General features: G+C 39.4%; 2 protein-coding genes across 6 annotated transcripts in view; both read right to left on the bottom strand.

Moving 5' to 3' along the window:
* Nucleotides 1-2,098: 2,098 nt before the first annotated feature.
* On the bottom strand, nt 2,099-5,633 carry apool (apolipoprotein O-like). The gene is made up of 9 exons (XM_027004874.3): nt 5,552-5,633; nt 5,067-5,168; nt 4,727-4,846; nt 4,586-4,640; nt 4,377-4,475; nt 4,174-4,265; nt 3,974-4,078; nt 2,819-3,155; nt 2,099-2,700 (listed from the first exon to the last, which is right to left on the bottom strand). The coding sequence occupies exons 1-9, from the start codon at nt 5,561-5,563 to the stop codon at nt 2,603-2,605; spliced, it is 1,020 nt and encodes a 339-aa protein (XP_026860675.2). The 5' UTR covers nt 5,564-5,633; the 3' UTR covers nt 2,099-2,602.
* Nucleotides 5,634-7,624: 1,991 nt separating this feature from the next.
* LOC113574201 (connector enhancer of kinase suppressor of ras 2-like) overlaps nt 7,625-14,162 on the bottom strand; it is a 54,024-nt gene continuing 47,486 nt past the window's right edge. For all 5 annotated transcript variants that reach the window (XM_035532369.2, XM_035532371.2, XM_035532373.2 and 2 more), the window contains 5 exons: nt 12,784-12,854; nt 12,568-12,662; nt 11,446-11,992; nt 10,647-10,831; nt 7,625-10,454 (listed from right to left, as the gene is read on the bottom strand). In XM_035532369.2, the coding sequence (XP_035388262.2) occupies nt 10,245-10,454; nt 10,647-10,831; nt 11,446-11,992; nt 12,568-12,662; nt 12,784-12,854 (1,108 nt within the window). In that variant the 3' untranslated portion in view covers nt 7,625-10,244. The remainder of the gene's footprint in view (nt 10,455-10,646; nt 10,832-11,445; nt 11,993-12,567; nt 12,663-12,783; nt 12,855-14,162) is intronic.

The raw sequence follows: 14,162 nt of genomic DNA, 5'->3' as shown, positions 1-14,162 counted from the left end.
TGATATAGTGGTAAACTGTGTGCTCCTTTCAGCATTTGGCTAATATCTCCTGCAGGTGTTAATTATCCACACCTGCATTTGAGTATCAGAAAGACCATGTCTCCTAAGAGAACTTTAGACTTCTACCTTTAAAAACAAAGCTTCAACTTAGATAACTATTTAATCTTTTTTTTACATGATCTGATTTTTTTACATTTTGTTGTTTTACCTCCTCACCATTTTAGACCATTGCCATATTGACCCATCTCAGCAAGTACTTATTCATTGTGGCTCCATCATGGTAGGCAAGCTTATTTAGACATTTAATTAAATTATTTTTATGTAGTCCCTTCGCCGAATTCCATCTTTTGACAAGATGAAAAGGGTTACCAGTTTTCCCTTCAGCACTAACTTGCTGTACAAGTTTTCCTATCTACCTAGTCTTCCTATCCAAGTACAACATGAAAACTCAGCCACAAAATCTATTATAAAGCTTTGCAATATTCCAGTTCATTCGCATTTCAGCCTAACTTGATATCTGAAGCTAGAGCCACAAAACTCCAGACTAAAACAGAAATTTGATAAACAAGGACCTGAAATTTCATAAGCAGGAACTATTGGGAGCAAGACTTTATAAAGACAAAGGCACATGGGAGGACTTATAGGGGATAGAGAGGGAGACTAATGAGAGGGAGACTGGGAAACACTTGCGGAGCAGGGGACAACACTACTCAGTGGGTGAGGCAGAACAACAGTAGGAGGAGTAATGCCTGTCAGTCTGATTGGGGAGCGAATGATATGCATGAACTGCTATAATTATTATAATTTTATAAATTAAAATCAGAAGTTTAATTTATACTTTGAATTTATAATTCTAAATTAAGTGGTTATAATTTTTATATAATAAATGTAAATTTGAATTAAAATGGAATTTAATTAGCTCATCAAGCTTGCACACACAAACATTGCAGTTGGGTTGCCAATTTAAAAACACTACAAAACAACCTATTAGCCCAGTGGGTGGATTTCATGTTTGCATCAGACATTTAAAGCTCAGGGTTTGTAATTGAAAGCAAGGACTTCAATAAAGTGCCAGTATATCAAAGCCAGTGGGTACTTTTGGCATATAAACACTAACATGAAATATCTGTATATACTTTAATATCTGACAAGTTGGGGGTGAGAAGAGGCAGCATATTCATCAGCCAAGCAAAGATAGCAAGTTCTAAAGTTGGCCAGTGAGGATGTTTGATTTGGCCTGACATAAAGGTGCCCATTTTCTGCAGGAGACTTCATCAAGGACCATGTCCCACTGAGCCATGTTTTATGAAGAAATAGTAAACAGATTTGCATTTCTATATGCATCATAGAGAAAAACAAAATTCATCATTTTGAAAAAAAAATCATTGTTGCTGTACCAGTGGAAATGATATAGGCCTAGCACCCATTACAGAAAAAATGTAAAAGAAGAATGCACTTGTATTTCTATTTGCAACACATCTACTTTCATTTTACAATTCAATCTTTTTGGTCATTGCTCTGCCACCATCATAATTATTTTTATTGATTATAAAGGCTGGACACCCCTGATATAAGGTCTTTAAGAAAACCTCAAATAGCCCCCATTGCCCAAAAACAAAAACTTGGACTGTGCAAGTCACAAGTACATTACCGTTTTTCCTATTGATCAGTCTCAATGTTGGGTAGCTTAAGAATGTTCTCTCACACTCGGTAGATACCCCTACTCTATATAATAGCTGTCCCAGACAACAGCCGTTTCAAAATGCAACTTTAACTTCTTTGTTCCTAGTAGCTTCATTCTTGGTGCATCTTCCCATTAGGAAACATTTCACTTCCACATCTTCCAAGCTACATTGCATCAAAAAGCAATATTTTAATAGCTATAACACTTACAGCAATGATGCCAAGAATTGTTTAATTTCCTGTTGTTGAGATACAACAATAAGATGTCCAAAAGGCAAACTCTGACAGTTCCATGTTCTGCAAACAGTAAATGTGGGATTAGTATATGTATTCCTGGTGTAATGTCATATTTTCTCTCCTGGAAAAGAGATATTAAAATAATAGAAATCTGTATATAACGCACATGCTTAGGAAATCATTTAAAACTAAAGCTTTATTGTGAGGTATATCTTCATTCTCTCAAACAATGTGCAGTTGTACTATATTCTGACATTTATTTACTGTATGTACAAGTTTAAGAATACTATTTAACAAATCAAGCCTCCACACTACATGTCAAAACCAACTGTTTTGACATGAATAGAATTAAGCAACAAAATATCAGACCACTGGTGCTAGGGAACACAAACTTGTGTACTCAGCAATGTACTGGATGCATCATCAGGATTTCATCACCAGGGATCTGGCTCAGTTATTGAGTCACCTAATTAATGAAATATTTTCAACATATAAAATTCTGTATCAACTTTTAGTGAAATTTATACATATAAATTGTGTGGTCAACTTGTGGCTGTATGTTGCCTAATGGATCCATGGCAATGGCAACAAATGCTGGCATTCAAGTCCTCTTCACACTGATGTGGACATCAGTACTCTGTATTACTTTCTTCATCACTGGCTGCTGTTCTCCTTATTGTGTTCAGCTGCGTGTGCTATAGAGGTCCGCATCCTCAGGGTTAGACTGGCCAAAGTCCATCACCCTGGGATCTGCTCCACAGCCAGGCTTCCCAGGAACAACTAATATGAGAGGATTGTAAACATAGCATTGCTGCTAAAACACAATGAGTACAAGCAAGCCCTTTCTAGCCATAAAGAGCATTGTTTATGAAATTCAGCTAATGTTTAGGTGGGCTACCTGTGGCATTAGTAATATCCCCTGAAGACTGTAAAGAAGGCAACACTGGTTGGCTCTTAGTAGTTAGGGAGGAAGAGGGGCAGGTGGCCTTTCCCTCAGCAGTCATCAATAAGATGTCGTCGTCTGCAGGAGGAGTGGTTGGTGCTGTTCCAGAGGTGCAGGCTAAGACATGGGCTGAAAGTGGAGCCACGGCAGCCACGGCTTCAGACATTCTGGGCTCAGTGGGGGGATGAACCTCTCGGAAGGACTCCTCTGCTCTCTCAGCATCAGATGGTTCAGGGATTAATACAGTCTGAGTCCCTGAACCTTTGGCCAAAGTTTCAGGAAACTGTGCCAACTTGAGAATGAATAACAGTAGTTAAAGAAGAAATAAGTTCAAAAATTCTTCACATTATAAAACAGCCATTATACTGACAACTAGTGGCCTGGATGTTTCAGACATTCTGTATTAAATTTGTTTTAAAGCAGTTGCCTCAATGTGGTGGACCCACTCTATGGAGCATAAATTGGTTCAAAAGGTGTTATTTCACCAAATTAAATTAAAATCAAAGGGATACAATGCCTTTGTAGCTTATGCCTTTTAATAGTTCTTAATTTATGGATTTTATGTCAGTATGTACCTTTGTAATTTGTGTGTATTTTTTTGTTGAATCTACAGTTTTATTGTATACTTATTGTATTTGTATTTAAGCGTTCTTGTAAGGCACTTTAAGACGTTCTAGAAAAGTGCTATATAAATAGATTTATTTACTTTACATTTGAGGACTACAAAGCAATTTGATTCTTCATCTCATGAGAGCATTAGTTTATAGAAAAAATATATATAAATAATCATTTTCATAAATAGTTTGCCACTTTTTGGTGGTAAAAAATATTCTTGCACCTTTAATGACAAAAGAACACGTAAAATGGCTGTTTTATTGGTGAAGATCTCTTTTCCTAACACTTCTTTGCCAATTAAAGTAAATCTTCACTATACTGTGAATGTGTATTGCACATGTATGCATATGAAAGTAAAATGCACATAACTATTTTGACTCACCTGTTCTAGTGCTTAAACCCACAATAAAACTATAAATTTTTGTTTAAAATTGACCTTCACCTCTAACAGCTGTTAAGATGAACTGTGTAGGTGTTTGTGGGTGAATGTTGGACCTCTAAATTGGCTGGCACAACTACTACTGTTGTGTCTGATCTCCACAGCGATGCCACAGTTTCACTTGTCCACTGAGAGGCTGCATATATATTCTTTCCGCCCACCTTCACGACAAGAACACAATATGGACTAGCTTAACATACCAACGTCAAGACAGCGACAGAATGGTTAAGTAACAAACAGTACTTTGACATTTCACCTTAAGGATGGCTATAGTCTGTATGGGGTAACACATGGCAAAGCCGGCCATGGTCAAACTTAAGGGAAGAATCAATCTCTTTAGGCGGGACCCTGAAATGCAAAAAGAAAACAACTGTCACAGTTTAGTCAACGACTTTTAGTGTAGACACTCTTTTTACAATGAAGTTAAGATCTAGCTGAACATTAGTCAGACACTTTTACCTTTTCTTGCAAGAATCACACCAGCCAAACCAGACACAGTAATGACAGCAACCCGGGGGGCAAATCCAGAGGGAGGATCTTTCAGAAAGTGGTAGATATCTGTAAAGCAACACACAATGCGACATTAGATATAGAGAGATAATGAGAATTTAAACCTTTTGGTTTAAGACAACCAGCAAGTAAACAACCAGGCTGTATTTGTTCCTTACCTTCTCCACCATGGTAGAGGTTCACAGCCATTACTTTAACTGACACGAAAGCACCCTGAATAAACAAAAATCCACATTTCAACAGCTGATTTCTAATGCATTAAGTGGTACTGTAAAGTTGAGGGAATATAGGGTTGATACTTTTATATTCTTCACATAGGACTGCAGACTTCCTCTGACTTTACCAAGACCTCTCTGCAGAACTCCTGGCTCTTTCTCCATATAGTGGTGCCCCTGGTGCAGAGTTGAGTAGATTGAGAGCTGTGGAGAAAATGGGGGGAAAAACAGAGCACTGAAAGTCAAAGACTCTTTACACATAGATAAACTCTACAGGAGCTACAAAGTCGAAAGGCAAAGTCAAAAGTTAGGCGTGAGTTATTAGCGTTTGTTGCATATAGCTACTTAGGTAGGTAATGAGTCAGGCAGTTCCAGTGTTAGCTAGCTAGGTAACTATATAAGCTAGCTAACGTAGGATGGTTACCTCCCGAGGAGAGAGCAGTCCTTCTGTGTTAGTCTCGTTTACAGCATATACGCGGATCGAGGCAATACCCAGAACTGCTGGGACAGCCACCACTTTGACAAACTGAGAAGGGAATTTAAAAGGGTTTAAAATGAAAAGAAATTAAAATTGTTGGCAGCTAGCTGGTTGTTGCTTTATTTCTAATGTCTGTTAATAGACATATCTGATGTTGGCAATTTACAGAATTTCCAAGCTTTCAATACATCAGCCAGCAGTCCGAATTTGATGATTCAAATAGCAAAAATCTGAGAGAATATGTCTAGCTTGACAGTTTAGATAGACAGCTAATCTCAAGTAGCCGGCTGACTAGCTGTTGAACCAATATTGATTATAGCTAGGTTAGCCAGCTGGGTCTTGTCAGTTTGGCAGACAATATCTTAAATGGACAAAAATACATATATCCTGTTTAGTTCGACATACAGTGTTATTTTAAAGGCGTGTTTTACCTTGAAAGACATCACACGTTTCCTTACTTTACCCTTGTCAGTCAGTGAACTGTTTATTGTCTTCTTCCTTAGACGTGTTGCAGTAACGCATAAAAAGGCTCTACTGCCATCTAGGGTTAAATATATGGTTTATATAGGTTATAGATGTAGAGATATTTAAACAAAACTGCATGTATAGCTAGAAATCAATGAATTTCATAGTAAGCATAAATAATTTCTCATAAACTGCTGTCATAAACAAACTGTGCTGAGAAACTGGTGTCACATTGTCACTGGTGTGTAGCCTGAGAGACATGTCAGAGTTGACTGTTCCTAAACATCCTACAGAAGCAATGGTCTGTGGTTATCTTGCATGTGTGTAAAAAGTCAAATCTTTTGGTCAAAGTGGGGGGCCTTGAGCTCATTAAGAAACAACATGGCCCAGACTTTTTGCTGATAGTGAAAAGCTTGTGGGACTAATGAGGGCTTAGTGTCTACAAGTTTTGGCTTTAGTCTGGCAGAGCTGTCTCGCTAACAGCATCACTAGGCCCACATAACATCTAATCAAATAGGCCTGTACTACAAGAGTTATTGTGTTGATTCTCTTCTGCTCCCAGCCCTTCAGAGGAAGTGATTTGTCGCCCCTTAGTGGCGTTTTTAGAGATGACATTGGGAATTACAGTTGCATCACTCTTCTAGGAAGCAAGTTTTATCCCTTTTAACATTGTGTTCAGTAAAGTTGTAAAGCTGGATCTAAAGCAGATTAATATTTCCCACGCTGTAGATAGCAGCCTGAACAATTAATGCAAGAGTAGCAAAACTAGGGACATGCTAGTTACAAAAATACTTAGTCTTTAAAATAATGGGTCCCTATAATTTTTTCATGGCCTTGATTTAAAGTTATTTTATGTTTCTGTTAGATGTCATGTAGAAATATGCAAGATTTGAAACTTTAAGGCCACAGTCAATGGCTACCAGGACTACAAAAAGCAATCTAGGAAGTGCTTTTTCTACCTAAAGTACCATTTATGAATGCAGGCCACAGTATTTATGATCCTGCATACTGTTTTATGATGTCAATAATAGTGGGCCACTTTTGCCTTTTGTCCCTTCATGGGTAAATATACACATCGATAAAACAGACTGCTATGGAGTTGCTTTGAACAACAAAGTGATTACGTGTCAATGGGTTCATTTAAGATGGCTATATTTAGCTGGACTGTTAGGTACCCAGGTAGGTTGTCTAGCAAATCAAATTGCTGTCAATTAACTGCAATAAAGTGTACATTTTCTAAAACCAACCGCTACTAATTTATAAAATGGAACTAAATTTCAGCCATTGAAAGCAAAAGCTGTCTCTTAAAAAATATCCCGGTTAGATTAGTTTAGCTTCTTATCAGTACCTTACTGGCCATGTCCTTGTTCTGTTCAGGTTATTACAAGATTATGCGCTAAGGGGCAGTGATTTTGGCTGCACAAGATGGCAGCCCCATAACATTACAGTACTCAGCTTTTCAGTGTAATTTTGAACACTTTTATAGATTACGCTTAATCATTCTGCACTATAAACCACCTTAGCAATTATGTGTGAAATAACCTAAGAAGCATATGTAGTTTACAGCAAAGATTTGGGCATAGGTTTACAGGAAAGACATTTCAGTATACTGAATTCCAGTTCTTGTTAGCTAAATTGGCCCCACAGCATGAAATTATAAAGGAAACTGCAGTTACCAGATATGCTGATCAACTGCATTTGAGCTAAGTGTAAGTTGTTTTATTTTCTTCACTGAATTATCATACTACCCTACTTAAATGCTAATTAAAATAACCTTGAATGAAAATTTTTTTGATACACTAAATTCAGTATTACATGCAAACACAAAACTGACTTCTCTGAAACTTTATGGAGTAAGATATTTAGATTTTTTTTTTCCATGTTATATATTAGCAATGGGTATTTTATCTACTGAAATAAAAATTATCTTTGCCAATCAGTAGGTATGTTATTTTTATTTGATTAGATGATTTTAAAGTTTGAAGTGTATGGGTATTACTTTCAGATCATTTCATACACCATTTTCAGACAAGTTTCATAGTGCAGTGTATTTATTTTATTGAAGTCAAAGTTACAACTGAAGTTTACAATCTGGATTTCTGTTAATATATATTTGTATATATGAAACAAAAAAAGCTACTTTAGGAAGAATAAATGTAATTTACTTTTTTAAATATTTTCTTTTTATAATATAATGTACAGAATAACAGTTGACTAGTAGTAATATCCTTGAAAAAGAGCAATATGTTCCTTTTTTAATGTCGCAGTGCAACTTACATCTTACACACCTGTGCAATGTACTATGAGGAGTACACTCCTTTAAGAACACACAGTGGAGTCCCATCTGACTGATCTTAGAAGATTGACCCATTAATAAATACAGTGTAAAAGAAAAGAGTAACAGTTCATTCTAAAAAGTATTAATAATACAAATGTACACAGAACAGAAAATAACTACATTTGTCAGCAAAGCAAAGAAAGTCAAGTTTGATGCACTTGCTGTTGTTGTGAATCTTTTAAAAAATAAACAAATAGACTTTCTGGAGTACACTTACTTTGTGCTAATGGCCAGTTAGTAATACAGTGTTCCCTTGGTCAGGGATTTAGTTATATTTAAAGGCTTGTAACAATGCAGTTACTTTGGCATCTCACAGTGAACACACTGTTTTAAAGCTACAATCAGTACTCTCCCCCCCTCCCCCCCGCCCCCCAACATGTTTTGTTTATGCCATTTGCAAATGCATGCCCTTGGATTTGTTCAGATAGAACTGATTTTGATTACCTTTTCCCCCATTGGAGTATGGTTCATTTGAGTGTATTTAACAGAAAAGAAAATCAAATCTATACCAATTATAGCAGTACTGATAATCAAAGAAAATATATGAGTCCTTGGCCTGCTCGGGTTTTAATTTAAGTAAGTAAACAAAAGTGAATATTTCATATTGTGACACTGCATTTGATGCTACATCAGACAAAGGTCTGCAGTGTTTTCTAAATCAGCAAGATTCATAAAACAGAAAACAAGACCATGTTTACAACAGGAGTACTTAATGCCATTTACATTGTTGCAATGTATGTGGAGATATGTACATATTTTGGTTTCATTTCTCTCCACTCAGTCATTTTAAGCCTATGAATACTGCTCAGCATCTGAAACATTATTCGTTTAATGTCCATATTTATTATTTTAGCCAGTAAAACATCTATTTGGATACTGACTTTATTTCAGTATACATGCATTGAATCAGTATCACCACTTCTCACTCAACTCAGTATTCAGTGAAAAAAAATCAAAATAAAAAATGAAAAAATCTTTTGTGCTCTTTGTAAATAATCCAGTTCACAGGCTAAACATAAGTTATATTTTCTTACAATCAGAATACTTTGTAAAATATTTGCCTTTATGGTTCAATCTCAAACACATGCTTTGAAATACCTTTCCACCATAATCCTCAGTAAACTAGTTTTTAACTGGTAGATTTTTTTTTTCTCTTTCAGTTTGACTATTATTTGGGGGATAACAGGACATGACAGTCCTGCTAATACCTGACTATCTGTAGAAATATTTCAGATAGACTGTACACATCTCCTTTAACTTTACAACCCAATGTCTGTTTGTCCATCAGATTTTTAGCTGTTAGGGTGACCCTTGATGTAGTGACAAAAAGTGCATTCTTTTGCATCCTCACATACTTAAACAGTATCAGACCTTACCTAATAATGTGCTTGTATATATGTATAACTGAAGCACAATTTATGAATAAAAGAACAACCCATATAACCAAGCAAAACAAAATAAATTAGAATAACTGGAACAGAGTCCATGATCTTTAGAAAGTCAATCAGTCCAATTCCAGAATGGGATATTCCATCAACACCTTTTAAGCAACAAGTAACCATTCAAGCAATGTACTTTTATTATCTGTATATTTAATATAATTTTCTATGCTTTTCTACAAAAAAAATCTCTTAAGTGATCCTGTACACACAGAATCTAAAGATTGCATTCACAAGAAGTGTTCACAGTTTAAAACAGTGGCTACCTCTAAGCAAACATGAAGGTCTGTATTTCTCTTGTAAGGTGTTGCCTTCAGTTTCACCTTCATGGAATTAGTTCCAGTGAAAAGCCTGGAAAGACTGATAGGTACATTACTCCATATAAAGTGTGGCATGATCACAACAGCCTTATCATTTTCCAGTTTGCATTTCTAATACCCATAGTAAGAATAGTATTGGTAGAATAGAGGATCTGAGCATCATGGGTGCAAACCTGAATATAAAAGTACAGTGTTGTGGTGGAAACCCTCTGACCCCCAGTGTATTGCTACTGCTTTTCTTCCAGTATCATGCCAGCAACCAAAACAAAATTATCAAAGGAAAAGCTAATCTAGTCAAAAGTAATAAAAATCAGAAAAGTAGTAAAACAAACTTTTCTCAGAGCTTTCTGTTTTAGGCTGTTCAATGGAAGGAAGAGCACTTTCTCTTCAGGGGTGCAGTAGTCACCCTGTAGAGCTGCTTTCACTCACCTAACCACTTTCCCTTGGCAATTGTTTACACGTTACAGTGGTTGGTTGGTCGGTTGGTTCGGCATTGGGAAAAGAAAGGGGGCGTCAGAAGAGGGAAGGAGAAGGACCTGAGGCAGTGGCGGAGCGCTTCACCTCACACGTGGGTTTCAATGAAGGAATGTGTGTGCGTCATGAGAGGTACGACCAGCGGGGTGCGCTCTCCGGCCCCGTCGTTGCCTGAGCTCAACTCACAGATCTCCACAAAAAGCTCACTGTGCCACTGCTTCCACTCACGGAACTTCTTTGCAGTTAGGTGCGGATCCTCCAGCAGTTGCTTGATGATGACCAGCTCGCCCTCTTTCGCCTGGGGGATGGGATATGAATTAACAGCATATTGTGGGCACCTCCCTTGTTAGGTTACACCAACAAGTGGCTTGATCTGTGTTCATAACAAGAACTTCAGGTGAGGATAAATATGCCTTGGAGTTCTCATGCTACTTTATCAAATGTATAATATGTATAAGTATGATGTAGTATATCTTGGATGCTGGCCCACCTTCAGTGTGCTATTGAGGACTCGGATGTGGTGCAGCTTATCATTTATGATGGGGTCAACACAGCGGTTGAGGAAGGCGCGACGGAACTCCTGCTTGGTGACAGGTTGGATGTCACCAAGGGCAGAGAGGTTGGCCTGCTCCAGAGCACGATAGAGCTCCTCAAGTCCGTCTACAGCCTTGCTTGCTGGACACATGAAGCACACAGAAAATTGACCCACAGTTTCATTTTAAACTTCTGGGTAAAAGACTTCCAAAAAGCAAAAGTGTCATTCTGTAGGGCTCTTAACTTACCACCCAAATATCAGGCCATTCACAAGTGAGTTACTGTGGGGAAAATATAAAACTGCAATCTCTATAGCTGATTTTGAGATGGATTGGTCCTGAGTATTACTCTCAGTACATTTTTACAATTTTTTAAACACTACAGTATTTTTTGAGTAACAGTCATCTAACATAGTTCCCTAACCCAGTCCTTGGGCACCCCCAGATAGTCTTCAATTTTGCTCTATCCAAGATCCCAGCATGCCTGAATTAGGCAATCAAGAACACTGAATACTTGGAACTGCTATTCAAAGTTGACTATTGTAGCAGTGGATTTCAAGTCTTGGTTTTTACCAGCTTCAAGACATAATTTGACTCGTGAAAAGCTTAATAATTATGAGTTACATTATGTAAGAGAAAAAATACTAAGGTATTAGTTTTTGGTAAATGCCTAGGAATCAATTTTATAGCGTGTGCTAGACTGTGTGAAGAAGAGATATATTTGTGTCGCATAGACTCACTAGTTGTTTGGCTCACCTTCTTCACTGGCCTCGCTGTGTCTGACAGGTCCTGCCCCCTCATCCTCACTCCTCTCCTCCCCGTAATCCTGAAGGCTTCTGGCCTGCACTTCACGGTTACGGGGCAGACTCTGGCTTCGCTGCTTGTGCGCTCGCCGGTGCACCTGTGGCCCTCTGTCATCACCACTCACCAGAGGGAAAGGCCCGTCGCGGTTCACATGATGCCTGCGCACCGGCAGGGTGGCCTGCCGCCTGCGCTCAGGGGAAAGAGGTACGCGGCCGCCTGCCCACAGCGCGCCCTCGTAGCCCCAGTCAGCCTCGGATGGGGACGTCTGCAGAAAGTGCAGGCCCGAGCTGGTCAGCGGCGTCTCGATCAGGTCCTGCCAGGAGCGGCGCTCTCGGTGGCCTGAGCGGTAACCCGACGAACGACCACTTCCCGAGCCACCCTCCATCCCACTGCCGCCGCCGCCGCCGCCGCCGCCGCCATCCTCTGCTGATGAGTGCGAGTGGGTGGACTCGCTGGAAAAGTGGCGGCCATGCTCGGGGAACGGGCTGGATGAGTTGACCTGCAGTGGGAGAGGGAATGGAGCAAATTACGGAGCTCTGTGAGCGGGGCAGTGGAGGGCAGTGTGCGGCAGCAGGGTAGAGGAAGATTGCGGGAAGACTGGATAACGTGCGTAGGAGATTTAGGGAGGTGTAGGACCCTATGAAAACGTAGTATATTTTATTCCTAATAAAAACACTAATTTGTTTTGAAGGCCACAAGTAATCAGGCTTGAGATCATTTTTAAAAATCCTTTGATCCATGCAAAATCTTGTCACATTTGGCCTATTATCCAGTTTCTGTGTAACAGTCATTTGTGAATCGAAAGGACTTGGCGCCATCTAGCGATTAAATGATTCACGGCTCTCTTCAATCAACAAACCTGTGTGATACGAAGAACTGGCAAATTAATGGGAGCTCCTGTTTGAAGCTCATGGTGGGAATGATGTTTCAGTAAAACTCGGAGTGACGCTTCTTCAGAAGACAAAGATTGCTGCCTAGTTTAATAAAATACTCTCTTGAGATTTATCGAGTCTGCGAAAAATTACCGTTCCTCTACGTTCGAGTGTGCGTGAAGCAAAAGCATTATCACCGTACCGAGGGTGTCCGACGATAGGTGTCGCCAAGCGAAGACGGCCCCTCCTGCTTCAGCGTGCCATCAATATCATCCTGATCACTTTCGCTCCAGTAATCTGAAAGTGAAATCAGATTTTAAAGTATCCCTGTCTCGCAAAGAGCCAGTTCAGCTCTACAGTTGTTGGCTGTCTTTCAGTCCTGACTGTCAAGGGCACGAGTGTCTAATTCAAGCCTTACCCTCATCCGGTCGTGGTACTTTGTCGTCAGGTGTGTAACCAATCGCCGCCAGCCCCAGCCTGTTCATCCACCTGTGAGGGTGGAGGCAAGCACTCATCTCGCAGCCCCTCCCAAACACAGGCTTACATCAGCTCTTATGTTTCATTAGCATAAACCTGCCGCTCAGGTTCACCGTGCCCTTATTTGTCTAGACCCGAACAACTTCATCACCAAATGAGTTTTCAGTCTTATATGGCACAACGGCATACAGTGACATATTTCCATTATGAAATAAACAAAATATATGAGACAACAAACATAACAGAAGATTTCTTTTTTTCTAAGTCTTTACAAGCTCTTCATGCTAACCTTTGCACTCTTTTACCAAAGATTGCTGTATGCACAAAGCTACATTTTTCCTGTTTCCCCTGTGATGTTATTCTGACACAACCTATTAGAATAATACTAATTGCAGACTATTTTCTTTTTAAATATTTATATTATGGTGAGATCAGAGGAATGTCAGCCGAAAACAAACCGCTAGACCATGGCCTCTAAATCTCAAAAAAACAACAACAACAAAAAAAAAAAAACAATAAAAGCATCTTAATGCTTTTAAATTTGTGTGATGTAAAAATCTGTGGAACCTAAAGTGGCATCTCTGTGCTGGCTTCTGGTCCATCTGCTCCTATTCCCTCTACTGTTTGTTAATAAATGATCACAACGGGAGTCCTCCCTTTCAGTCGATGAGATAACACCAGCTCACATCCTTTTTTTAAGAAGAATAATCTGCATCCATGTTTTATGCATCTCTGTGAACCTGGGCCTAGCCGCCTGGAATTAAACCTGCAGCCTGACACTGAGCCAGGGAAATGGGTGGCTGGGAGGGGGTGGGACAGATGTATGGAGTTGAAACATTTACACACATCCAAGTGGGCATCCCTGTCAATTTTACTATCACCACCCCCCCCACCTCCACCACGTAGCCACCTCTGTTCCAGCTCCACTGTCCTGCACCAGCAGTATGGCGATGCCATTTGACTGCAATGGCTAGCAGAAAAAAGGCGCCAGATTCGCAGGACTGAAATGGGAGCAGAGACAAACGAGTTCACACGTTGATCATCGAGGAACGAGGACGGGGCTAAGAATAGAAGCGCAAGGACCCGCCTTATTGGGTGCCCTGCCAACCAATCAGAAGTGAAAGTGTGGAGGCACATCGTGGATGTCTGCATCACGAATGTACCAGCAAACAGTCATGAGTCATTTAAAACATTCTGTCATTCTGATTGCGGACGGGGGCCAGAGGTTGTCTAAATATATCAACAGGTCCAGACTGATCAAAATCCTCCTGTGAGGTCTTTAATTGATTGAGTCACTCATCCTGTCATACCATAGGAGCA

Source organism: Electrophorus electricus, chromosome 16 (genome assembly GCF_041902795.1).
Source record: "Electrophorus electricus isolate QZ-2024a chromosome 16, ASM4190279v1, whole genome shotgun sequence".
NCBI classification, from domain to species: Eukaryota; Metazoa; Chordata; class Actinopteri; order Gymnotiformes; family Gymnotidae; genus Electrophorus; species Electrophorus electricus.
Note: the sequence above shows the minus strand (reverse complement) of the source record. Positions and strands in the feature narration are given on the sequence as shown.

Excerpts from the sequence above, each read along its gene's own strand:
- apool (XM_027004874.3), bottom strand. Across the intron at positions 4,847-5,066 it reads GACTGCTCTCTCCTCGGGAG|CTCTCAATCTACTCAACTCT; the intron begins GTAACCATCCTA and ends TTTTCTCCACAG. Across the intron at positions 4,079-4,173 it reads AGACTATAGCCATCCTTAAG|GTGGGCGGAAAGAATATATA; the intron begins GTGAAATGTCAA and ends CTTGTCGTGAAG.